The 22,756-nt window shown below is 53.9% G+C and overlaps 12 protein-coding genes across 12 annotated transcripts; 8 read left to right on the plus strand and 4 right to left on the minus strand.

Annotated features, from left to right (window-relative positions):
- Nucleotides 1–1,187: 1,187 nt before the first annotated feature.
- Nucleotides 1,188–2,245, plus strand: QC764_509450 (uncharacterized protein; the record flags this gene model as incomplete). The annotated part of the gene is given in 3 exon segments (XM_062948195.1): nt 1,188–1,511; nt 1,517–1,530; nt 1,578–2,245. Coding segments are annotated over 3 exon segments (747 nt in total). The 5' UTR covers nt 1,188–1,446.
- A 49-nt stretch (nt 2,246–2,294) lies between these two features.
- On the minus strand, nt 2,295–3,662 carry QC764_0085360 (uncharacterized protein). Its single transcript, XM_062940851.1, has 2 exons — nt 3,092–3,662; nt 2,295–2,985 (listed from the first exon to the last, which is right to left on the minus strand). The coding sequence occupies exons 1-2, from the start codon at nt 3,137–3,139 to the stop codon at nt 2,338–2,340; spliced, it is 696 nt and encodes a 231-aa protein (XP_062799609.1). The 5' UTR covers nt 3,140–3,662; the 3' UTR covers nt 2,295–2,337.
- Nucleotides 2,307–2,979, plus strand: QC764_0085370 (uncharacterized protein; the record flags this gene model as incomplete). Its single annotated transcript, XM_062940852.1, has 2 exons — nt 2,307–2,326; nt 2,382–2,979. 2 exons carry the CDS (start codon nt 2,307–2,309, stop codon nt 2,977–2,979), a joined length of 618 nt encoding a protein of 205 aa, XP_062799610.1.
- A 1,110-nt stretch (nt 3,663–4,772) lies between the features above and the next one.
- QC764_509510 (uncharacterized protein) lies at nt 4,773–6,559 on the plus strand (the record flags this gene model as incomplete). Its single annotated transcript, XM_062948199.1, has 3 exons — nt 4,773–4,803; nt 4,901–5,297; nt 5,375–6,559. The coding sequence occupies 3 exons, from the start codon at nt 4,773–4,775 to the stop codon at nt 5,745–5,747; spliced, it is 801 nt and encodes a 266-aa protein (XP_062799611.1). The 3' UTR covers nt 5,748–6,559.
- Nucleotides 6,560–6,924: 365 nt separating this feature from the next.
- On the minus strand, nt 6,925–8,030 carry QC764_509520 (uncharacterized protein; the record flags this gene model as incomplete). Its single annotated transcript, XM_062948200.1, has 3 exons — nt 6,925–6,929; nt 6,992–7,417; nt 7,472–8,030. 3 exons carry the CDS (start codon nt 8,028–8,030, stop codon nt 6,925–6,927), a joined length of 990 nt encoding a protein of 329 aa, XP_062799612.1.
- A 278-nt stretch (nt 8,031–8,308) lies between these two features.
- Nucleotides 8,309–9,954, plus strand: QC764_509470 (uncharacterized protein; the record flags this gene model as incomplete). Its single annotated transcript, XM_062948196.1, has 1 exon — nt 8,309–9,954. The coding sequence occupies exon 1, from the start codon at nt 8,374–8,376 to the stop codon at nt 9,952–9,954; it is 1,581 nt and encodes a 526-aa protein (XP_062799613.1). The 5' UTR covers nt 8,309–8,373.
- Nucleotides 9,955–10,217: 263 nt separating this feature from the next.
- Nucleotides 10,218–14,704, minus strand: UBP2 (ubiquitin-specific protease ubp2). The gene is made up of 2 exons (XM_062948197.1): nt 14,261–14,704; nt 10,218–14,206 (listed from the first exon to the last, which is right to left on the minus strand). The coding sequence occupies exons 1-2, from the start codon at nt 14,286–14,288 to the stop codon at nt 10,842–10,844; spliced, it is 3,393 nt and encodes a 1,130-aa protein (XP_062799614.1). The 5' UTR covers nt 14,289–14,704; the 3' UTR covers nt 10,218–10,841.
- QC764_509540 (uncharacterized protein) lies at nt 14,626–16,312 on the plus strand. Its single transcript, XM_062948201.1, has 5 exons — nt 14,626–15,216; nt 15,289–15,408; nt 15,500–15,694; nt 15,763–16,074; nt 16,160–16,312. The coding sequence occupies exons 1-4, from the start codon at nt 15,006–15,008 to the stop codon at nt 15,861–15,863; spliced, it is 627 nt and encodes a 208-aa protein (XP_062799615.1). The 5' UTR covers nt 14,626–15,005; the 3' UTR covers nt 15,864–16,074; nt 16,160–16,312.
- On the minus strand, nt 16,311–17,800 carry QC764_509545 (uncharacterized protein; the record flags this gene model as incomplete). Its single annotated transcript, XM_062948202.1, is given in 3 exon segments — nt 16,311–17,253; nt 17,270–17,610; nt 17,789–17,800. 3 exon segments carry the CDS (start codon nt 17,798–17,800, stop codon nt 16,311–16,313), a joined length of 1,296 nt encoding a protein of 431 aa, XP_062799616.1.
- A 905-nt stretch (nt 17,801–18,705) lies between these two features.
- QC764_509550 (uncharacterized protein) lies at nt 18,706–20,355 on the plus strand (the record flags this gene model as incomplete). Its single annotated transcript, XM_062948203.1, has 2 exons — nt 18,706–20,251; nt 20,309–20,355. The coding sequence occupies exons 1-2, from the start codon at nt 19,270–19,272 to the stop codon at nt 20,353–20,355; spliced, it is 1,029 nt and encodes a 342-aa protein (XP_062799617.1). The 5' UTR covers nt 18,706–19,269.
- Nucleotides 20,356–20,674: 319 nt separating this feature from the next.
- Nucleotides 20,675–21,179, plus strand: QC764_0085450 (uncharacterized protein; the record flags this gene model as incomplete). The annotated part of the gene is made up of 2 exons (XM_062940853.1): nt 20,675–20,861; nt 21,157–21,179. 2 exons carry the CDS (start codon nt 20,675–20,677, stop codon nt 21,177–21,179), a joined length of 210 nt encoding a protein of 69 aa, XP_062799618.1.
- Nucleotides 21,180–21,218: 39 nt separating this feature from the next.
- On the plus strand, nt 21,219–22,325 carry UBC4 (Ubiquitin-conjugating enzyme E2 4; the record flags this gene model as incomplete). Its single annotated transcript, XM_062948204.1, has 5 exons — nt 21,219–21,262; nt 21,480–21,525; nt 21,646–21,675; nt 21,786–21,969; nt 22,029–22,325. 5 exons carry the CDS (start codon nt 21,219–21,221, stop codon nt 22,166–22,168), a joined length of 444 nt encoding a protein of 147 aa, XP_062799619.1. The 3' UTR covers nt 22,169–22,325.
- Between the last annotated feature and the right edge of the window lie 431 nt (nt 22,326–22,756).

The following is a 22,756-nucleotide window of genomic DNA, read 5'->3' on the forward strand; positions in this document are numbered from 1 at the left end:
GGAGTGGTCGGTTGGGCTCCGGATCGAAGAGCCATCTTATACAATTTGGCAAATATTTCTCCTGTGCCTGGCTGCCATGGGTTGCAGCAGGGGTTTCAAGCCCCCTACTACTAATAACGAAGAAGAGCCGCCAACAGCAGGTTCTTGTCTTGATGGCGGCGCCTTTGGGCAGCAATGCTCCGTCTAATCCCTGAACATTTCCCTCAGACGAAATGTTACAGGCGGGACGCAAGCAATCGACATGACGACAACAAACCGGCCGTCGGTCAGAGAGCCGGATGTCTGAGTCCTCGGCTCCGTTAGGGGGCGAAGGCGGTGTCTTGATGGTTGAGTTGTCACTGTCCCATCGTGTCATCACCACTGCGCAAACGAGCATGGAAGCCCTCGTGCAGCATTCTCCCGCTGTGTCCGTCCACAAGGCTTGATGTCCGGGGCAGGCACCTTTCACAGGAACTGGCAACGAATCAGGGTGTAGAGGCCCACCAAGGTGGACGTCAAAAATAGACTTGTTGTCCAATAAAGAAGGCAGAAAAATTATTCTGCCGGCTGCAGGATGCGTGTCTGCTGCTGTGTACGTGGGTGGCAGGAGAGGGAAAAAATGCTTGGATGAGCAGATCCCGTTGCCATCTTCGCCGATGCGCATTCATACGCTCACAGGCGCCGGGAGAACTTGGGCTCTGTCATTCCGCAGCTGAGCCAGATATTGAGGTGTTGTGCTGTGAGAATCCAGAGCTCTTCAAGAGCACCGTGGAGGTTCCAAAAAGGCTGTGGAGCGTGGCATATCCCAGTGCCGGTTGGGCGTCTCCGTTCCGGCACATGCAGGTCGTGAACAGGGGATCCTTCCATAGCCCTTCACGAGAGCGGGCCGTAGACATCGCCGGTGGAGGTGTTGACAAAATGTGCTCATCTGTGAGAGGTATGGCATTCGGCCGTTTGAAAAAACGGTGTGTAAGGAATACACGAATACATGATCTCGCAGGAGCTCTCATCGACGAGGTGCGAGAGGTCCAAAGCTGCTTGTTCAGCGTCAGGTCCGGGTTATCGTTGCTCAGTTGCCATGTGACGGAACCGCTACCGAACAGGCCGAGACAACTGCGTCATTTGCGACAGGCTGTGGTTAGTAACTCTCAAGTCGGGCACCTTGGATTTACCCAACGTGAGGTTCGTGTCGACTTCGAAAATAGGTAAATAATTTGTAAGAAATGATAACGAGGGGCGCTTCAAGAATTGGTGCCTGTGCCTGTGCCTGTCAATCATTCCCGTCACGTGATAGCGAGGTGATTTATCGCGGGGTTTATCGATCTGCCAAGAGATCGGATAACCACCAACCCCAGCCCAAGCTCTCAATTGTAGATCGCATCTTTGTCTCCCATTCACACCAAAACCCGACGCGACATCTTGCCTCCCAGACGCGACATCTTCTTCTCGTCCCACAACATAATCATAATGTCCTTGATATCAACCCACCTCGCCCAAATCGCCCTCTCCTGCGAAGGCATAGACAGCCTCCCGTAAGTCCCCTCTCCCAAAGTAAACAAAGCTGGAAACCCCCCAACCTTTCTCTAACCGCCCTCCAGTTTCCCCACCGAAAATCTTCACCAACGCCCTCCTCTCCAACCCAGACATCACCTCCCTCATCCGCGACACCGAAGCCCACGAACGCGCCCTCTTCTCCGTCCCCGCACCCCCACCACCACCAACCACCACCCCCCATCCCGAGCAACCTAAACCTTCCAACCGCAGGCAAACAGTCTTCAACGTCGCCGCCGGAGAAGTCACCACCGGACCAGCACCCAACTCCTCCACCCGCCGATCCACCGCCGTCGCCGCCGTTTTGGGCGGTGATCTCCACGCGCATCTGACCCGTAGACACAAGGAAGGCGAGGCCGACATTGAACTACTACTACAAGGTGCCGAGAAGCTTTGTGGTGTCTATGCCTTACCTGGAGCGCTGGAGAGGATACCGCAACTAAGAAGAAAGTGGGAGATGCAAGGGCATACGCTCGCATATTACGAGCAAAAGGTCGCCGAGCAACAAGTGCAATTGCAGGCCATGAATCAACGAAACGAATGGGATGAGGACGAGGAAATGGAGCATGTGGAGGAGGAAAAGGGGGATTACATCACAGAGGAGGATTTGCGGCGGGACGAGGAGGAGCTGAGGAAATTGGAGAGGAAGAGGCGGGAGCTGCAGGCCAAGTTGAAGAGCTTGGAAGGTGATATTGGGGGTTTGATGGATATTTGAGCAATGATTGCGCTATATTCTCATGCGAACAAGGGACTCTTAGGTTGACAAGAGAGGTTCTATGCGGGATGATCGGCAGGGGTACGTTCAAACTAGCAGCTTACTCCTTCGGAAGAAGCGCTGACAGCAGGAGCAGAAGCCTTTATCCTCTTCAGAACCTCGACCAACTTCTCGGGATCTTGGGCGCCTTCCACTCTGTACTTTCCATTGATGGTGAAATTGGGCACTCCGGACACTCCATCCCGGTACGCCTCCTCAACCTCCTTGTCGACTTCGGGTCCGCCCCTGCCCTCATCGAGCCAGGATTCGACCTCAGCCTTGTCCAACCCTCCCTTCTCGCCGGCGGCGATCAGAACGTCATGGGAAGTGATGTCTCCATCTTCCTCGAAATGCAGCTTGAAAAGCGCAGAGATAACACTGTTTTCGAGCTCGTTCGACTTTGTCTTTGCCAGCTGAACCAGCCGGTGGGCGTCACGGGTGTTTCCGATCCTGGCCTTGAACGAGAAGTTGATGCCCTCGGCTTCGCCGAAGCGCTTGAGCATCATGGTGGACATGGCCAGGCGGTTGGGATCGCCGAATTTCTTGAGGAGGTGCTCATCGCGGTCAACCGAGGTTTTGGGGAGGGAAGGGTCGAGGTAGAAGGGGTGCCAGTGGATTTTGAAAGTGTCGGAGCTGGCGTTGGGAACGGAGGCTTTGTAGAGGTTGATGGCGCGTTCGAGGCGCTTTTTGCCTAGATAACACTGGGTTGAGGGGGGCGGGGGAAGGGTTAGAGGCGCTTGCATGGAGACCATGTTGGTGACTGTGGAGGTGGTGGTCATGGCATTTGTGTAGGGCTGAAAGACGTACCCATGGGCATATGGCGTCGGAGACGATTTTGATGTCGAAGGCCGTCATTTTGTTGGAGGTGAGTGGACAATCACAGGTGTTTTGTAAAAAATGCAGGCATCAAATTTGGGGATGAGGTTTATGTGAGGAAAAGTGATGATGCCATCGCTGTCTTAAATTTGGAGGTTATCACCCCCTCACCTAATGGCTGACAAATCCGGATGTGGGTGGCAATTCAGTGAAGGAAGTCTCGACTGGCTGTTCTTTAAGTTAAATAGATATCTTTCTCAAAAGTGAAGCTGACCATAACCACGATATCCTCAATCAAGGCAACGACAACAAAGTTGACGGACGACAGCAAGTGTTGACGTCGGAGACGGAGTCTCGGTGCTCAGCCCGTTCCATGTTCCAATCCAGTTGGAGGGGCTGGAGCAGAAGCGGGCTCCATAGTAAGCGCGTTGCCCGTCGCGATTCCTTAACAAGAAAGTGTTAAGATTCAAGGGGAAGGAAGAAGGGAAGCAAGCGTTGGTCTTTTTGAAGGGGGTGACGCAGCTCTCTTCTGGGTTCTGTCAAAACAGAGAGGTTGGGGAAGCAAGCCCTCAACTGTGAAAAAGCAGCCAACAATGCGTCACCAGGTGGGACATCTTCCCACTTTACGCGGCGCATAACCCCTGTCTCTAGGCCTTTGCCAAGAGCCGCAAAGCCAGCTCAGCGCCCGCACCGCAACACCACCCATGTCTAGCTTTTTGCCCGGACAACGGATCCAATGTAAATAAAGTGCGGTGGTTGGGCAACAGGGGACGGGGCCAGACACACCAACGACTGGTGAGAGCAGCAGTTGGAGCAGACAGACAAGAAAGCGAGAAAGAAGAGAGAGCGAGAGAAAATGCAGATGGCTAGCAGCAACATCGTCGTCTCTTGATTTTTGGCCTTGTTCCATCTTTTTTTTTTCTTCCCCGGATATCATCCGCTCTTTAACTTGTCCCGTCTCAGAATATACCCTCACTAGTTAGCTGCCCATACCAGCCACCGGCATTTCTGCGATTTTGCGCAAAGCAACATCCCATCCCACCCCCCCAATCCCCACCTTGTAAGTTGCGTTTTCCAGCCTCCATTCTTGTCTTGTTGGTGAAAGCACACACCACACCCACAGCTTTGGGACCTGCAGAATTCCTGACGGTTTTCCCGCCCTTGCATTCTCCTCTCTCAGTCTGTTGCTCTAACAACTCGATCTCTTTTTTTTGCTTCCCACAGTATCACAGACATACACGCCAGTGCAAGTCGTGCAGATTTTCAAGGGTCTGCCCCGTACATACTACTGGAGTAGTAGTCCCGTCGTCCCACTTCATTACTCAATTATACTGCAGGTGGTGTAGTCTACCTGTTGTTTGTTGTGTGTGTTGTGTGAGAAGAGAGAGAGAGAGAGAGTACCTTGCGGGTCACACTACGAACGAGTGGCATTCCTGGCGAACTACATCGTCGACGACGATCTATCCGAGACCTACCAAAGAACAATAGGCGCCACTTACATTCCAACTCCGACAAAAACCAGACTACACTCCTCCTCCTCCTCCTCCTCCTCCTCCTCCTCCTCCTCCAACCGTCACTCCGGGCGTGTGTTCCTACCGTCGGAGGGCGGGTGTGTGTGGGTTTTATTCTTTGTGAGTGAAAGGGAAGTGTGTGTTGGACGTATAAAAAAAACATGGCGACAAGAGTACAATTAGGATGGTACCGTAAGTCTTTTAACCTCAACCAACCGGGCGCATGACCTACCTTTTGCGCTCTCACGGAGAGGAATGCCTAGCTGACTTCTCTCCCTCAAACCACCAGGATGGGTACCATTCCTCGGCTACCACCACGTGCTGATGATCCTCATCGCCGTGACGATAATCCTGCTCTCCCTCCTCCTAGCAGGCTGCTCCTCCTCCTCCCCCCTCATCCCCGACATCTTCCTCCTCTCCATCTATTACGAAAAATATACGGCCGTCCCCGACACGGCCCAGGTCGACTACCGCGTCTCGGAGGCGATCTCCAACATTGTCGGCGACGCCAGCCTCCAGGCCAGGGTCGGCTACTTTGGCATCTGCATCTCGACCGACGGCGGGAGCTGGCTGTGCTCCAACAATGCGACCTCGCTGGCGAACGAGATCTCGGTGGAGCAGGACCCGCTGAACCTGATTTGGCTGTCGGCGCAGTTTAAGGATATGATTGTTTTTCCCTATCTCTTGTAAGTTTCTTCTCTCTCTCTCTCTCTCTCTCTCTCTCCCTGTTTTGTTTGTGTGTGCTGACGGATTGGGGGGTTAGGATCATCGCCATCATCTTCGCCTTCATCTGCCTCCTCCTACTGGCTACCTTTCCCGGCTGGCACGAGGAGGAAGATTCCGAGGGTTCAGAAAGAGAAGTCAAGCCTTTTCCCTCGAGACCGGTCAGCCAAGTCGCGCTGGCGATTATCTTTATTGCGTCGATTTTTGTGCTGGTTAGTGTGCTGTGGCAGCACACCGCGTCTGTGGCGGCGAGTATTATCGCGCAGGATTTCGGGAACGGGTCGGTGCTGGCGGGGGTTGGGTCGAGTGCCATGGTGATGGGGTGGTTTAGTTTTACGTTGTTGATTATTGTTACGATTGGGTTGTTGGTCATGATATTGAGCATGGCGGTTCTGTCAGATATTATGGCTTGAGGGGAAGGGGGTTATGAATTTATGTTGGGAAGGGATGGGGATAAGGGGGAGGAGGATTAAGTACATATTTTTACGACAAACGGCGACGACGACAACCTCCGACGGCAAATGATACCCACCACCACCACCACCACCACCACCACCACCACCACCACTACCACATACCTAACTATGATTTCTGAATCTTGGGATGAGGATTTTGGGAAAGGGAAGGGAAGGAAAATATCGTGGGGATATTTGTTCACTTGTTCATGTTTGGAAGCTCTTTTGCCTGGCTTTTTTTTCTATCATGATTTTTCTGTCTTTCTCAGCTTGCACATCTTACGGCATGGGTGGGGGGTGGGGGTTGGCAACTCAGCAGCACAAAATTCCTCTCTCTCTCTCTATCTCTCTCTCCAACAACAACAACAACAACAACAACAACAACAACAACAACAACAATAAACATGAATGTAATGATGGATGGAATATGGAGAAGGAAGGGAGGAGGGAGGGGTATTTATACGAAAGGGAAAGAAAGCAATCGTCACGATTACTTGGGATGGGACTGGATATGGGCGGCTTTTTATACCTTGCTGTTTTTTTGTGTATTGGGGCCGGGGAAGCAAGCGTGCGTGTTTAGGGGGTAAAGCAAGCGTGCAATGTTTGCATAGTTATGTCTCTGTGAGAGAGAGACGATGGCTGGTTGTGGGAAACTTATACTAGGTAGCGTTTATACAGGAGTTAAAGAGGAGTCGATATGGGCTTGGGCAAAGAATTGATTTACTGTTTTAGTTGCTTGATGCTGGAAATGGAATATGTGATGTCCTTTGCTTGATTGACTTTATAAATGTTTGTTTGGGCAGTGCAACGTTGAAAATTATACGCAACTCAAGTCTCACATGAAAAGCGCTTGGTTTAGCTGCTCTATCAAAGTCGTACGCAAAGTTGTACATAGACACATACAAAGAGGGTATCATCTCTACACCGAGTAAACACCCAAAACTCCAAAACCGCAGGTTTCCCAAAACTCCAGCCCTGTGCCGTTCAAAATACAGTTCACACATCATGCCTCCTACGACGAGACCGCTCATCTTCCCTTCCGTTGCCCACCACACCGCCTCTTCTCCTGCTGCTGTCGTTTCTTCCACCGTGCTGACTGCAGTGAGGTGGATCAGGCCTCCAGTGATCACCCGCCTTATCCTGCCAGCTATAGCCCCTTCCCTCTCTTTCTTCGGTATCCTCCTCCCCGTCATTATACCTACGCTTCTTCCCCTCATCAAGCGAAGGGTACTGCACCCCCCTATCCCACCCCTCAAGACTAACATTCCCTGGTGGCTCGCCCCGCCACCTCATCCAGTTCTTGAGTTCATGTAGAAAGAGTGCTGTCCTGTCATCACCTGTGTCGGGTAGGGTTATATAATCTCTGAGTAGATTCTCGGCGTGGGCGGCTCCGGATGGAGACTGGAGGTCGACGGTTTTGAGCATGGCAATTACGTACTCGAGAAGAAACTCCCTGTTTTGATGGATGCTGTCCCCCGTTGAGGGAGCTGCCGTAGTTGGGGGGAAGAAGACCTGCAGTTCTCGGCGGAGGAAGAGGCGGGCTTTGGATAGCAGATGGGGGGTGGAAGAGAGGACGGCTGGTGAGGGCACGGATGGAGAGTAGCTTGTGTGGGGGGAGGAGCCGATGTCTAAGGGAGGGGTGTTAATACCGGAGGGGATACAAACGGGGCGGGGGTGCGGACGCAGAGAGAAGAGGTTGTGCCGGTAGATGTGCTGGCGTTGTTGGAGGGCTTGGTCGGGGGTGCTGGATGGTGGTGGTGGCTGATGGTTGCTCTGTCTTCGGCGAAGGTTGCGCCGGACTGGGGGGACTTGGATAGAGGTGACGTCTCCGAAAAGATATCTCTCGAAATCCAATGGGCCCAATTGGAGAACGTCTGCCGGGTTGGTCGCTCGTGAGACTGTCTGCCGGGCAGGTTGTACTGGTGTGGGTGCTAGGGGTGGGACGTTGTAGAGGTGTTCGTTTTGGGTGTCGGCGTCGGTATACCGGACTTGGGTGACGCCTGTTTTGCATAGGGGACAAAAGGGCCGTTGCTGAAGCCAGCTGGCGAGGCAGAGGAAGTCATAGTTGGAGTGGCCGCATGGGAGGGCAGTCGAGGGGGAGGTGATGGTTTCGAGGCAGATGACGCAGGGGTTTTCGTCGCTGTCGGAGGATTGGATCGAGGTGAGGGTTAGTTGGAGGACTTGGGATTTGATGTCGGCTGGGTTGGCGTCGTCTGGGAGGGGTATTGGTGGTTCTGCCATGTTGTGATGGGTGTCGGTCGGCTTGTTGACTTGTGCTGGAGGTTCACCCAACAAAATGCATATGCATCTAGGTACAAAGTATGTATTAAATACATAGAGAGATCTGCTCTCCTTCAGCGAATCTTTTAAAGTTGGGCTGCAGGGACCTGGACGAGTCTTGGCGCGCCCCTGCAGTGATCTCACTGTGGGGCGCGGGGTGGACGTGCTTAAATCTGACAAGACGCGTTTGGACGCGTCGAGGTACAAAGGTACAGAGGTACCTGACCATCCTTTTCAAGACAACCAAGACCGTCCCTCCTCACTTATCACCATCTAATTGCACCCACACAACCGCATTGCCAGGATGGACGATCAAGCCAGAGCCGAATTCGAGCTCCAATCCCTCCAAGTGCGAGCCGAGTTGAAAAAATGGGAGACCGACTGGCAAGAAGAACACGGCGGTAACAAGCCAAGCCGCAACGACATTAAGCAGAATCCCGACATTGCCAAAAAGTACAAGCAATACAGCAAACTCAGAGACGTCCTCTCGGGCAAGATCCCGCCAGAAGAGCTGTCAAAACCCTCAAGACCAAAATCGTCCTCCCACCGACCACCCCAGACCCCGTCGAAGCACTCCAAGACGGCACAAACACCACGAAAACATCATGTCGCCAATCCATACATGCAGTCCCCAACTGCCCGAACTCCCGGAGCCGTGACCCCCTCGACAGCCCGCAAGCTCTTCAGCCCAGTCCTCCCAACCTCAATTGGACCAACTCCCCAGAAAGACGGCCGAGTCCTTGGCCTATTCGACCTCCTAGGCAAAACCCCCTCCAAACCAACCGAATCTCCCTTCCCCAAGCCAATAGGCTCAGCAACCCCCAGCAAACGCCGCGCCTCCGAACTAGGCGACCTCACAACCCCCTCTGCCAAACGAATTGCCCACGATGCTTCCACCCCTCTCGCCGGAAGAACCAACCTCTTTGGAGCTGTCACCACACCCCTCCACGAAAAGCCAAACAACACCACCACAACCCCCTCCACAACCCGCAGCAAACTATTCAATACCCCCGCCTTCCTCCGCCGGACCACCCTTCCTCCTCCAGTAGACGAAACCGACGAAAACGGCCCCTGGAAAGTCGGCCCCCTCCGTCTTCCCCGAGTTCTAAGCCGCAAAGGCGTCAAGGTCAAAGGTCTCTCCGAAGTCGTCGCCGATCTCCGAAAAATAGAAGACGAGGCCCATCAAGATGAAGAAGATGCTCTCCGGGAAATGGAAGCAGAGGAACTCGGCGTACCAGTCACCAAACCTGCCGTTCCCAAGTTAGCTACAGTACCAGAGGGCGTCGAGACAGAAATCGGGGACGGCCAGACAGTACCACCCCAACCAGCCCAACCCAGATATACCGAAGAGAAACCTGTCCTGCTATCACATTTCGACAACGAGGCCTACGATGACGAAATAGATCTCAGTAGGGAAGGGGTAGATACGCAAGGCAACCCCCTTCGAGTCTACAAAAAGCGAGGGCAGAAGCGCACCACAAGAATGGTCAAGATGAAGCCTACCCGTTTCCAGCGCCCTACCGACAACTCTCCCCCTGATTCCGACGACGAACCCATCCCTGAAACGCAATACCCCGACCAGCCACCTCAGGCTCCTCAAGACGACTTGTTACTCTCTGGCCCGGATTTTGAGGGCAACGACGAGGATGACGACGATTTCGACACCCTCAGGCCCACCCCCAAATCTACCGGCAAGGGGGCTAGGAAGACCTTGGCCGAAACAAAAGGGAGGAAGAAGGAGGATGAGAGAGAGGAAGGGACGGTGAAGAAGGCGGTCAGAAAAGTCAAGGCGACTGCGCATGCGAATTTCAAGAGGCTGAAACTCAAGCAAGGCGGGGCGAAGGGCGGGCCGGGGTATAATTCGAGGTTTAGGAGGAGGAGGTAGGTGAGATGGGAATTGGATCTGGGGACCGGGAAGGGGAGGGAGTATTGTACACATCACTGCATTACATGGCATCACTTGGCAAGAGAAAGGGGATGCAGACCACAGGCTGGCTGTTGGGTATGTTTTGCAGGGACAGGGAAAGGAACGGAAATAGAACTCAGAGAGCATAACTCGTTGTTGAAAGGTGTATTTTGCAGAAATAAGGGCAAGGGCACGGAAAGGGAATAGCATGGGCATTCTAGCATAGCAATCTGCAGCATAGCATTCGTCAACTGGTAATTCGCAAGTCATCTACATTGTTTCCTCCGGCTAACCTACCAAACGTGATTGACATTTATGCCTCTTAGCAGAGCATCAAATCTAGTGTTGATACCCAAGTGTATTATAGATCCCTCAACCTGTCTCGTCATTCTTACAAGCAACACCAGATGGCATATTCCATTTCACTGACAACCACACACCATTAACTGCTCTTCAAAGCCTACCAAATCGCTTGCTCAACCCCGACGTAATTCCTCCCTCTTGAAATCACACCTCCCCCCTTACCCCAACCAACCCTCTCGATCGTCAAGAACATAATAACACAAGCTAGACAGTCTCACCTACACCCATCACCTCACTCACACCTCACACAGAAGCTCGTGGTGCACATCCACCACAGTCCATCGCTGGGTCTGTTAGCTATCTTTCGAAGCCTTTTCCTTAATCAAACCCCCGTGAAAGATAGTCACCACGCCCCCCAAAACAGTCACCACCCTTCCAAGATTCGCTAGGTAACATGCCTCTTTCTCATTTTAAAAATACCTACCTTCTCAACAACTCACACACACCTCCAACCCAAACAAATGCTGCCCAATCATGCCATCGCCTCAACACGCCCACGCTGCTCACCCACCTCGTACCCTCTTTCGGAGCGGCGTGCTCACCAAGCCCGCTACCTTGTCAGCACGTACATAGGCCGCCCAGCAAGGCTCAGCCGCAGTCCCCGCCTGCTTCCTGAAATCCTCCTCGCTGTGCACCGTCACCAATTCGTCATTGTATTTGTGCCACGCGCCCCGCTCAAAATCCTTGATCCACACCCAATAGTGGCCGGATCGGGGGGTTCCAGTGTGGCAAAACACCGCGTGAAGCCTGTATTCAACCTCCCCGACCACAAGCCCCTGTTTCTCCTTGAGAAGCTCTGCCGAATCATCAGCCCGCTGGCGCTCCTCGAATTGCTTCAGTTTCTCGGGGGAAACCGCAACCCACCCCCCTTGAACCTCCTTGGTGGCAAGAGCAGTCCTCTCGTCGGCATCAACGAGCTCATAATCCCCATCAGCATCAACAAGACCATTCTCAGTCACAAGCCTGTCAATATCCTCCTCCGACAAAATCTTGGCCGAACCCGGCTCGAACGCCCGTGGCTTGGTATTCAGCTCCTCCAACCGCTTGTTGAGAGCCCACAGCCTCGTCCGCTTCCCGTACCGCTCGTCCCCTGGGACAACATCCATGAAGAGATCCAAATACAACGGATCGTTTAGCTCCACTGGATTCTCGTTCTTCAAGTCGAGCGCACGACTCCTGGGGAATAGAAAGTGCAGAATATCAGCAGGCCTTTTGAAGACCGAATACGTCATCTTGTTTGTCTCTTCATTCAGCTGGACATCCATGCCGCGCCCAATGGCCTGGTACAGATCCTCCTTGACCGCCTTTGTCTCATGAAGCGGTGCCATGATCATGCGGTTGCGGTCTTCGTGTGTGGTCCAGCCCTGTACGTCGTCGTTCCCGCGCGTCCGGTTATAGATCCTAAAGTTGCTGTAAAAGTGATCGTCAATGGGATCGGGTATTTCCTCGCTTCCGTCCTCCCCGGCATTGCGGCGCGCACGGGCTAGCTTGAGGGCTGCTTGCAGGTGTTCCAGTATATTTCCCATGGCCTCGTCGACATCCTGTTGCGCAGTGCCCTTGACCTCGTCTTGGTCAAGTTCCTTTACCAAAGCTTCCAGGGGCCCCGCCTTCTCCATCTTCTTCCCCGATCCCGTTGACGCAGCAGCTGGTGTCTCTCCCACCAGCGTCTGTGAACTAGATACACTGGTCGTCTCAACGTGCTCGAGTTCGAAGGTCTCCTCGCCATTCACCATCTTGGCATCAGCGTCTGTAGATGTCGTGATCTTGAGCTCGGGAACCGCAGAGTTGGCAGCCTTGGGGCCAGTGGCCTTGGACTCAGCAGTAGAGCCTCCCTTATCAGCTCGGGCCATGGCGGCGTTGGCAAGCCGCTGGCGTGGTTTGACGTGAGTGTATCGAGTCTCTTCCATCTCGTGGAACAAAGTCTTGAGCTCGCGCGCGAATTCATGGCCGAGGAAAGCTTCCTTTTTTTGGCCTTCTTCCACCCCGCTCACACTTCCACTCAGGATCTCGCCCACCCTGTCTGTACTGGCCTCGGGCGTGTCTAGGTCCAAGGTCCGCAACAGGTCCCTGATGACATCGACTGTGTAGAGATACTGCAGAATGCTGTTCAGGTAGCAAGTGTTGCGAATGTTGTCAAGCCCGACGGGCAACGTCAGGTCTCCAGCCCCGACCTCCATCTCTTGTCCATTACTGACAGGATCGCAAAAGTCCTGGTTCTGGGTTTCGCCGCTCACGAGGCTCTCCAGCTGCCCGCTGATGGTCTCGAAGTCGCCCAAGGCCTCGTCAAAATCCTTGTCACCTCTACGCTGTCTGGCCATTCTCGCTCCAATGAGATTCATTGCCGTCACAACAACCGCGGCGTCCTTTTCATTGTTGTTCACACTTTCCAGAGCGGCATAGGCTATGGTATCAGGTGCTGTTTGGGCCGTTGAGTCGAGCACGCCATTGGCCTCGGCCTCGTCCATGTCCACCACGGCAATGTAGACCAAATCCCTTTGGCCTAAATCCCGAGCAATTTTGGCCAAGTGCAGCCTGTGCAAATGTCCTGCTTCGGGCCTGGTTTCTCTGTAATGCTTGTACCGCTCGATGATCCGGTCCTTGGTCAGAGTTCGGCCCTGTGCCCTCCAAAAGCCGAACCATTCCCAGTCCTTGTCATATTCACTCTTCTCGGGGCGAGGCAAGGCTTTTTGATCTAAGTGGACGGCGTACATCTGCATTTCCTCGTCCCCGTGGTAGGCCAAGAAATTGAAAGCCTCCCTGTAGTAGCGCTCGTGATCCCGGTCCACGGCGGCTTGCCGCTCATATGCCCAAATCAACATGGGTTCGGTTGTCTTGGAAGAAGCCCCCAGTAAATAGAAGTAGTGTAGATCGGATTCCGACACTTTCCAGTGCACGGTCCGCGTCTGGGCATCGTCAACTCCGAGTACCGTCTGCAGTTTTATGCGAGCAGGCGAATGCTGATGAACAAGCTCAGGCCTCTTCTGGTCGATCACACTCTGTATCTCGCTCTTGACGTTCTCAAAGAAAGATCGCTCTGAGTACAGGAGTGTCCTGCCGCCGTTCTCCGGTGGGACCTGTGGGGAGATGTAGAATGTGTCTTCGGCCTCTTGCCTCTTGGTGAAGCCCAGGTAGAGGAAAAGTTCCTCGCATTCTGGACCGAATTGCACCATGAACGTCTTGTTGCGCTCCGATATCTTCTTCTCGGCACTGGTGGAATCATTAGACATGATGTTTGTAATGTACATGTTCAGTGTCATGAGGGCGCTGGATTCGAGTTTAGCGAGCTTCTCTTGCGTCATGTCCTTAAATCTGCCCGGGTCCTCATCCATGGCCCTCTTGAGGTTTCTCTTGGCGCGCGACTCATCCGTGACGATGTCGATCCACCTGCTGGCCAGGCGTGGTGCTGACACATCGAGCCGGATGCTGAAGCCGCAAAAGCTGCACCGGTAGCTGGTCTTGCGCATCAAAGGGCCCAGTTTCTTGTCCCTACTAGGCCAAGTAACGAGGAGTTGCTTCCCCTTCTCCTCGCCGAAGGATTCGTCATCCCCCGGTGCCATGACAAAGTGATGTTGAGGATGGCCAGGGCTACTAAATTCTGGCTCGGCCCAGGTGAAGACGAAGTGGTACCGGCAGTGCTTGCATAGACAAGCCATCTGGTGGCCGTGTGTCTGCGAGGGAATCATGATAAGGTCGTGGTCGTCGTTGGGACCGACTGGGCCGGGGCGGGCTCCTCGCAGATGGTAGCAAGACTGGAGTCGGGGTTCAGACCAGTTGGCATGCTGCAGAGCACCCCGGTACCAGTCCTCGATGAGCCTTCTGGCAAGGCGGCCACCTGTGTTGAGGGAGTCCATGGTTGATAGGCGGGGCACTGGTGGGATGTGTTAGAACAATCTCGACATCAAGAGTCGCAAACAAGACTTACTGGTGGATGATTCTGTATTCGTATGCATGGCTGTCTGTCTGCTTGATAAACGGAGATGATGGAGATGATGGATGAAATTATGGGGAACAGGTTGGGTTTGCGTCACAGCCGGCAACTAAGCTTCCCTTCGTTTTATATTAGACAGTGAGTCCGGAGTTCCTGATGGTAGCTCCTGCTACGTAGAATCGATTTTTGCCTCTGACGGCTGGCAGCTGACGCAGCCGTGGAGGGAGCGGTGGGAGGCACGACCTGTGATGATGGAATGGAGCAACTGGATGGATGGCACAAGGAGGGGCAGTTGGCAACAACAAACAAAGTACCGCCGTGACCCGACTTTGTTTGAAGAGCTAGTTTCCACGAGTTTCCACGTCATGGTTGGCATGTTAAAATAATCAATAACCATCAATTCAGTCTTCAGCAGCCTCAATACTTTCTCCATTGCCATCACCCCCAAACTACAAGAACCCATTTGTCCAGCCCAGACTTTCTTGTACAGACACACCTTGCTCCAGACTCCCAAATCCCACCTCCAAAAACCAACCAATCAAACCCTCTAAAATCCAATGCACGTCCCCTTCCACGCCCCGTGCTCCCAGAAATCCAATTCGCAACCCGCAGCAGCAGCAGCAGCAGCAGCCGCCGCATCCAACTGACATAACGATATTCCCAAGCTCTCAACCCATACCTTGATAAACCTCCCACCACCCCCCTCAGCAAACCACCCCCCCTCCAAATCCAGCCCAAAATGGCGCCCCACGCCGGAGGGGACTCCTCCTCCTCCTCCTCCTCCTCCGACAAATACAAGCCCCAAGATGCTGTCCACGCCGCCCTGACAATGGGTGCCCTCTTCGGCACCGGAGGTCTCTTCCTCGCCGCCGTCAAGACTTCCCTCGAGAAGAAGCACGTCGGTCCCTGGGCTGTCTTTTCCAAGCACGGCAACATCGCTGCTACTTTTGGTACCCGCCACCCTCACCCCGTCATGTCAATCAATTGGTCGCATTCATACTGACATGGATATATAAAAACAGCCGCCGTCGGCTCAGTCTACGAGTTCTCCCGCATCGCCTCCGCCAATCTCCGCGAGAAGAACGATCACTACAACAATGCTATCGCTGGTGCTTTTGGTGGTGCTGTCTTGGGGTTGAGAGGTAACCCAACCCCTCCTACTGCTAGCTAGCTAGCTAGACCTTGCATGGAAAGGAAAGGAAGGAAGATGTTGACAAAAACCAAAAACAACAGCCGGCCGCATCCCCGCCATCCTGGGCTACGGCGCCGTCATGTCCGTCACCTCGGCCGTCTTCGAGTACACCGGCGGCCGCATCCAAGGCGCCGGCCGCAACCCCGACGTGGACGAGTTCGAGCGCAAGGAGATGCTCCGCAAGAGATACAGGAGGCCGGTGGAGGAGACGATTGCTGAGATTGGGGAGGGGAGATGTGAGTCATATTTTTCCCTGCACCTTTGACAAAGGAAAAATGCTGACATTGTTTGACGCAAAAAACAGCCATCAAGCTCCCTGGATACGATGAGCGGAGAGCCCAGAGGCTCAAGGAGGCCTACGGCTTCGAGGTGAAGCCTGTATGCGCGGATCCTGAGCGTGCTTGAGAAATACGGGTATAGAGGTTTAGAGAGAAAGAGAGACAGACAGAGGTGGCTGGGTTCCCCGGAAAAGGCAAACCATTTTTGTACACACATAGCCGAGAATGGGGGGCTAGCCGGTGGCTCACCTCGCCAAAATGAGAGGTGGTGTAAATGGAAAGGGCTTTTGAATTGTGGTTTTCAGCATCTTCAAAATTGATGCTCCTTGAGCTTTCTGGTATGATTCTGAGCCAACACTGCAGCTTGAGTTCCACCCCGTCTTCATCATTGAGAGCGAATTAAACTAACAGGCAACAAATGAGAATCTGAGCTTTGCCTGTAGCGTAACTGGGAATGAGCAGTCAAGATGAGAACCGGAAGAGCAAGCATCAAAGCGGAAATCAAGTCTGATTTTCTAGGTTTACAAATCTCTATCTCTTACCCCTTAGACCCCCTCAGAATCCAGCCTACCACTCACTCCTTCTGCACCCCCTTCCCCGACCTCAACAGCTCCACAATGTCAGCCATAGTATGCTTCCTCTTCATCACAAGCCCCTCCTTCCCATCCCCCTCCTCTTCCTCCGTCAGCCCCCTACACTCCTCCAGCTCGTGATCCCACCTCCCCTTCGTCGCCCGTCTAGCAACATCCAACCAACTCCTCCTCCTCTCCTCCGAAGTCGCAAACGACAACCTCGACCCCTTGGAATCCCTAGTAGAAGAAACCTCCCCCGGCCCCGACCCAACCCCATCCTCAGGCCTCCAAATATCAGGCCTAGCATGTGTCTCTTCCCCTTTATGCTCCCCCTCAACCTCCTCACAATCCCCTTGCCCCCTCAATTTCAATCCACTTCCACCCACCCCAGCACCAGACTGTAACCCCCCCTCCACAAAATAATGCTCTCCCGGTTTATACCTAGGCGTAGACTCCCCGCTCTCATACCGGTCCTCGCTGTGATCCCCCCCATCAGGAAACTCAGGAAACGACTCAAGCCTATAAACCGGCTCTTCCTCCGTCTCCCTCGCCCCCGGCGAAACCGCAGAGTCAGAAACCGACAGCCTTCTCACCACCTCCTCAAATCTCCGAACCTCCGACAGCTTGCTCGGTCGAGCCGCTCTCTGCTTTCCACCACCCAACCCCAACCCCGACCCCGACCTGCTGCTGGGCGTCACCGCACCGCTCCCCCCAAAAACAGGTGTATTCGCCGGCGGAAACGGGGCAAAACCCCCCTCTCTTCTCTCCGCCGAAAGTGCAGACCCCAACTGTCGCCCCATTATACTACTATCCCCCACCCCACCGCCAGGACTCACCGGACTAGCTGGTGACCCAACAGCGGTATTTGGTGTATTGGGTGGTACTACCACTACACCGCCGCCACTCCCATTCCCATCCCCCGACCCGGGAGGAGACATCTGCCCACTATCACTCACCAAACCCACCCCCTCCCTCCCCCCTCCTCACCCTCTCCACATCGTCTGCCCTCAAAGAAAGCCTGTCCAGCTCCCCAGCAGCAATCATCATGCCCGCAACAGCAATCAAATCCAGACTCGGCCTCCTTCCACACCCCCACCGTTTAAACAGCGGACTCGCCCCCTGCGCCGGCTCCTCCAGCCGATCCCGATTAGCCCGCCGCCGTTCCCTCCCGTCTGCTGCGTGATGCTGCTCACTTTCCGGCTCTGTAGCAGGAAAGGAGACAGATTTCGAGCGCCTGATCTTCTGGCGGAACTTTTCAAAGGCGCCCCGCCGAGTTTGGGAGGGGGATGATGGGGAGGAGTTCTACTGGGTTGTTAGCTTGGGGGGGAGGATAGGAAGGAGGGGAGAGGGGGGGATGTTACCTATTCCCCTGCTGGTTGGGGGTGGTCGAGCTCTGCTGGGCAGGTGATCGTTGAGGCTGATGATTCTCTAAGAGGGGGGTGTTCATCGATTTGATGGAGGGATGATCCCGGATATTTACTGTTTTGTTCATCAAAAGATTTGAGTCGGGAGTCAGGCAGGGCGCCGGTACTTTGGTTGGGGCTTTTTCCTTTGAGGTTAGGTCTTGAACTTGTTGGTAGGTTGGAGGCGCTTTGACGGCGGTGTTTGATGGGAGTGGTGTCTACAAGGGGGATTCTGCTTGGTGGCCGTTTGGGAGCTTCGTCGGGAGAGGACTGCTCGGGTGGTTCGGCGAGGTGCCCGTCGTAGCCAAATTTGGGTTTGCCTGGGTATCCTGCTCGCTAGGCTCGGTATTGTGAGGTTGTATCTGACTGGTTGCTGGAGATGAGGTTCTTGGAGGGGGAGTAGCGGAGTTGCATGTCGAGGGCGGAGATCATATTGTTGGCTGGGAGGTAGTTGTAGGCGAGGTCAATGCCAGGGATGGTTGTCCAGCAGCAGCTGAGGAGACGGATGGCGGCAAAAGTGGCTAGGCTGTCGTTGTTGTTGGTGATGATGTCTTGGAACATATCTGGTTCGGCGGTATTGGACATCGTAAGGTCTGCTGCTATTATGTGTGTCGAATATAAGTGTAGGTATGTCAGACACCGGGCGGCTGCCCGGTTCTGGAACAGAGTAAGGTATCGCCAGTGGCGGGATTACCTGGCGTTTGTGATCATGATAGCTAACGATACTAAAAAGACATGGTAAAAGGTAGCATGGAACTGGTAATGGTCACTCCGGAGGTGAGTGAAGAGAAGTTGGATGTTTTAAGTTTCTCAAGCCAGGTTCTTCGAGCAGAACGTTCTTGCTCTGCTAGTCGGAACACGCTGCGATGTCATGCTCCTTCCTTTGAATTGGTTCATCGCATGTCTCTATTTTACAATACTGTTACCATTCTCAGATTGAATCGGAGGATGTTACTTGTCAACCTTCAAGGAGACATCTGCTCTCTATTCAGTTGTTTTCTTGCCCCTGATAAACCCCTGTCAGGGGCAACGGATATCCAGTACATAACCCTAACCCCCATAACTCACCAGCCTCGGCCCAGGTTATCCGTGGATCGGCTAGTGGCGGGGATGAGCACTGGGGATCGGGAAGCTATCGGGGCCATGGACAAGGAGGAATGGGAAACACAGCGGGGAATGAAATACAAGGTGAATTCTGCTCCAGCCACCAACGTCAGTATACCGACGAACCCAATTGACCATGTCCAGACTCCTCTGCAGACGATTCCCCGCCCGGGCCCTTCTTCAAGCCCGGCCAGCACTCCCGACCCGGAGCTATGCGTCGGCATCTCCAGCTGTGCAGTTCGACTGGGAGGACCCGCTCGGAGCAAAGGACCTGTTGACGGAGGAGGAGCTCGCAGTCTCCGAAACGGCTGAGCGGTATTGCCAGGAGCAATTGCTTCCCCGAGTACTACGTACGAACCGTTGAACCCGAAACCCTCCGAATCCGCCTGCTTGGGCTAACGGCACGATAGAGGCATACCGCGATGAGCACTACGATCCAAAGATCCTCCGGGAGATGGGCGAGCTAGGTCTCCTGGGAGCCAACCTTCAGGGGTATGGATGTGCTGGAGTGTCGGATGTGGCTGGAGCCTTGATCACTAGGGCCGTCGAGAGGGTGGACAGCGGTTACCGAAGCGGCATGTCGGTTCAGTCGTCGTTGGTCATGGGTGGAATTCATGAGTTCGGTTCGGAAGAGCAAAAGGAGAGATACCTCCCAGACATGGCAAAGGGCAAGCTTCTTGGTGCTTTTGGACTTACCGAGCCGAACCACGGCAGCGATCCGGGCTCCATGGAGACGACTGCGCGCGAGCACCCGACCAAGAAGGGGTGCTACCTGCTCAAGGGGTCCAAGACTTGGATCACCAACTCGCCCATCGCCGATGTTCTCCTTGTCTGGGCCAAGCTCCAGGAGACTGGAAAGATCCGCGGATTTCTTGTTGACAGGAAGGACTGTCCTGCTGGCACACTCGAGACACCCAAGATCAGCAACAAGACTGGACTCCGCGCTTCCATCACCGGAATGATTCATCTCGAGGACTGCCCTGTCCCCAAGGAGAACATGTTCCCTGGGGTGGAGGGACTGAAGGGGCCGTTTGCCTGCCTAAACAGCGCCCGGTATGGTATCTCTCTCGGTGTGATGGGTGCTTTGGAGGACTGCCTGGCGAGAGCGAGAACCTATGCTCTGGAAAGGAAGCAGTTCAAGGGCAACCCCCTTGCCAAATATCAGCTGATCCAGAAGAAGCTCGCAGACGCCGCCACTGATATCTCATACGGCGTCCTGGCCTCCATCCAGGTCGGCCGGTTGAAGGAGCAAGGCAAGGCTACTCCCGAGATGATTAGCATGGTCAAGCGCCAGAATTGTGACAGAGCTCTGTGGAATGCCAGAGTTCTCCAGGAGATTTTTGGTGGCAATGCTGTCAGTGACGAGTATGGTATTGGACGCCATGTGGCGAACCTCTATGTGACTCAGACCTATGAAGGCCAGAGCGATATTCATAGTAAGTTCTACCACCCGAATGCTGACAAGAAGCCATGCCCTGGCTAACTGTGTATAGGTCTCATTCTTGGAAGAGCCATTACTGGCGTTCAGGCATTTGTCTGAGATAAAGTTGGTCTGTGAGCATAGATAAGACTAGAACCAGCTGTCTCATCTGAATAGAGACTACGCTCGCAAACAATATGAGCAGACGGTTCGAAGCGATATCGTTCTTCATCTTCGTCTTACACATATATGACGGGTGCTGTATAAACTTTATACCAGGGCTGATAAAGACACCTGTGACTGCTTATCCAATATCTTTGAAATGGGGGTTTCATCGGGCTTTCCAAGTCACGAAGGAGAAAGCAGGGGTTCAAAAAGGAGGAGTGGACAGTTTGTACTATCTAGACCTTCCCTATCGTGGCATAGAAAACTGTTAGTGATGGCCACTTGTGGCGGTGGGCTGGGTGGAGGGGCGGCAGTGACGATTGGGCGCCAAACAAGCAGCAGCCCAGCGGCTGGGTCCCGCCTGAAAATTCGCGGTGGTCCCAGCGTTGCGCCCCCCTCCCCTGCTCGCTCAGCTTTTGGCGTGGGCGTCCTCGGCACCTATCGAATCGAAATCCGCCTTTGTCGACCCGCCCACTCTCCCCTCTTTCCTCTTGCAACCTAACTTGACCAACTTCGCATCCCTCTGTTTTGACATCTCTAAACCGCAACCCCCTCTTTTTACAAAGTAAGCTCTTCGCGTGCCTCCAAAAAAAACTCTTTCTCTTTACCTCTGCTGCAATCTCTGCTCTCTCTGCTCTCTGCTCTCTGCTCTCGTGCCTTTGTACCTTGTCGCCACGGTGCGCCGTCAGAACCGACGATTCATTCGGTTTCCGTTTTCTTCCACAGCCAAAGCTGACACAGCCTTAAATTCAACAGCGCCCCGGCCTTCTTCGACGTAGCATCTCGTCGTCGAGACACACATCACACAAACCTCAGAAATGGCTCTTAAGCGCATCAACAAGGAACTCGCTGACCTCGGCCGGTATGTTCAAAAATTCCCGATTCTCTCCGTTTGCTCATTTCCTGGACGCCGGGAGCCTTTGGCCGCTCCGTCATTCGATGGTGGGGCCGGGCTTTGAGCGGGGTTCAACAACCACGCCCAAATCCCCGGGAGACTGCTCCAACTGCGTCTAGGATATGGACGATGGACGACGACACGCGATAGTTTTGGCAGAGATGCTGATGTCTTGATTTTACAGCGACCCGCCCTCTTCCTGCTCTGCTGGCCCAGCTGGCGACGATCTTGTAGGCATACCCCGCTATCTCCTGTTTGCACGCCGTGTTCGATGACGCGAAGAGCGCGTGACCGCCATCACCACGTTCGGAATCATCTGTGAGCCAACTGCTAACATGGCAAATCAACAGTTCCAATGGCAAGCCACCATCATGGGTCCTGTAAGTTGCTTCCCCTTTCCTGTTCAAGCGCTGGAGACAAGAACACGAGGCTTGGCCTTGGCGCTGTGAACAGCTGCGATAGGCCGCAATGTGCTAACCAGAGACAACAGAGCGACTCGCCATACACCGGGGGTGTTTTCTTCCTTCAGATTCAGTTCCCTACAGACTACCCTTTCAAGCCTCCCAAGGTTCAGTTCACAACCAGAATCTACCACCCCAACATCAATGCGAACGGCAGCATCTGCTTAGACATTCTCCGTGACCAGTGGAGCCCGGCCTTGACGATCTCGAAGGGTATGTGTTTTGACGCACTTGACAGACATACTTGGACCTGTATACTGACTCTATCACAGTGTTGCTTTCAATCTGCTCCATGCTGACGGATCCCAACCCCGACGACCCGCTTGTGCCCGAGATCGCCCACGTCTACAAGACGGACCGTGCGAAATACGAACAGACAGCTCGGGAGTGGACCAGGAAGTATGCCGTTTAAGGAGGTAGTTGAAGTTGTTAATGCGGGCGAGGTGGATGGTTGACTCGGTTAGCCCCGGGAAATCTTGGCCGGCAGCCTCAACATTTCTACCCTGGCTGTATAGCGCGAGCAAACGACGAATACTCTCTGGTGTTTGGTGAGCGTGCGAGCTGGCGATGGATGCTGGAAGAGTCATCTAAACTGGACGGTCGGCTGGGGATGGAGCGGGAGAGGTAGATGCGCAAGAATCAACAACTATTTCACTGCATCATCAGATATTACTACACTCTGGGGAGCGGTTCTTGGGATTTTTTTCGGGATGCATTTGTCTTTGACTACCCCTCACATGTTCTCTTTTTCTTTCTTTCTTTCTTAGGAACACAGTTGTGTCACGTATTTCTCCAAATTGCTATTAGACACACGGGACGCGGCAAGCGAATTTGATCAGTGGTGTTTTTTTCAAGGTGATTGTGAGGTTGATTCCATGACCACTGTGACATGTCCGAGTTTGGGAGGCAAACCGCTGTCAGGGAAATAGCCGAATGCATGCCTCCGGGCCAAGCCGGGACTTGCTCCGAGGGAGCGGTTCCGGGTTTGTCTTGTGATAAC

Source organism: Podospora pseudoanserina, chromosome 5 (assembly GCF_035222485.1).
Source record: "Podospora pseudoanserina strain CBS 124.78 chromosome 5, whole genome shotgun sequence".
Classification (NCBI taxonomy): domain Eukaryota; kingdom Fungi; phylum Ascomycota; class Sordariomycetes; order Sordariales; family Podosporaceae; genus Podospora; species Podospora pseudoanserina.

What these genes read in the sequence shown, in the direction of transcription:
- UBP2 (XM_062948197.1), bottom strand. Translation starts at nt 14,288, where the DNA reads ATGCATACGAATACAGAATCATCCACCA. An exon ending in GAATACAGAATCATCCACCA is followed by an intron (nt 14,207 to 14,260) that starts GTAAGTCTTGTT and finishes ACATCCCACCAG; the next exon opens with TGCCCCGCCTATCAACCATG.
- QC764_0085360 (XM_062940851.1), bottom strand. Translation starts at nt 3,139, where the DNA reads ATGACGGCCTTCGACATCAAAATCGTCTCCGACGCCATATGCCCATGG. An exon ending in CCGACGCCATATGCCCATGG is followed by an intron (nt 2,986 to 3,091) that starts GTACGTCTTTCA and finishes CCCTCAACCCAG; the next exon opens with TGTTATCTAGGCAAAAAGCG.
- QC764_509540 (XM_062948201.1), top strand. Translation starts at nt 15,006, where the DNA reads ATGGCGCCCCACGCCGGAGGGGACTCCTCCTCCTCCTCCTCCTCCTCC. An exon ending in CAACATCGCTGCTACTTTTG is followed by an intron (nt 15,217 to 15,288) that starts GTACCCGCCACC and finishes ATATAAAAACAG; the next exon opens with CCGCCGTCGGCTCAGTCTAC. An exon ending in TGAGATTGGGGAGGGGAGAT is followed by an intron (nt 15,695 to 15,762) that starts GTGAGTCATATT and finishes CGCAAAAAACAG; the next exon opens with CCATCAAGCTCCCTGGATAC.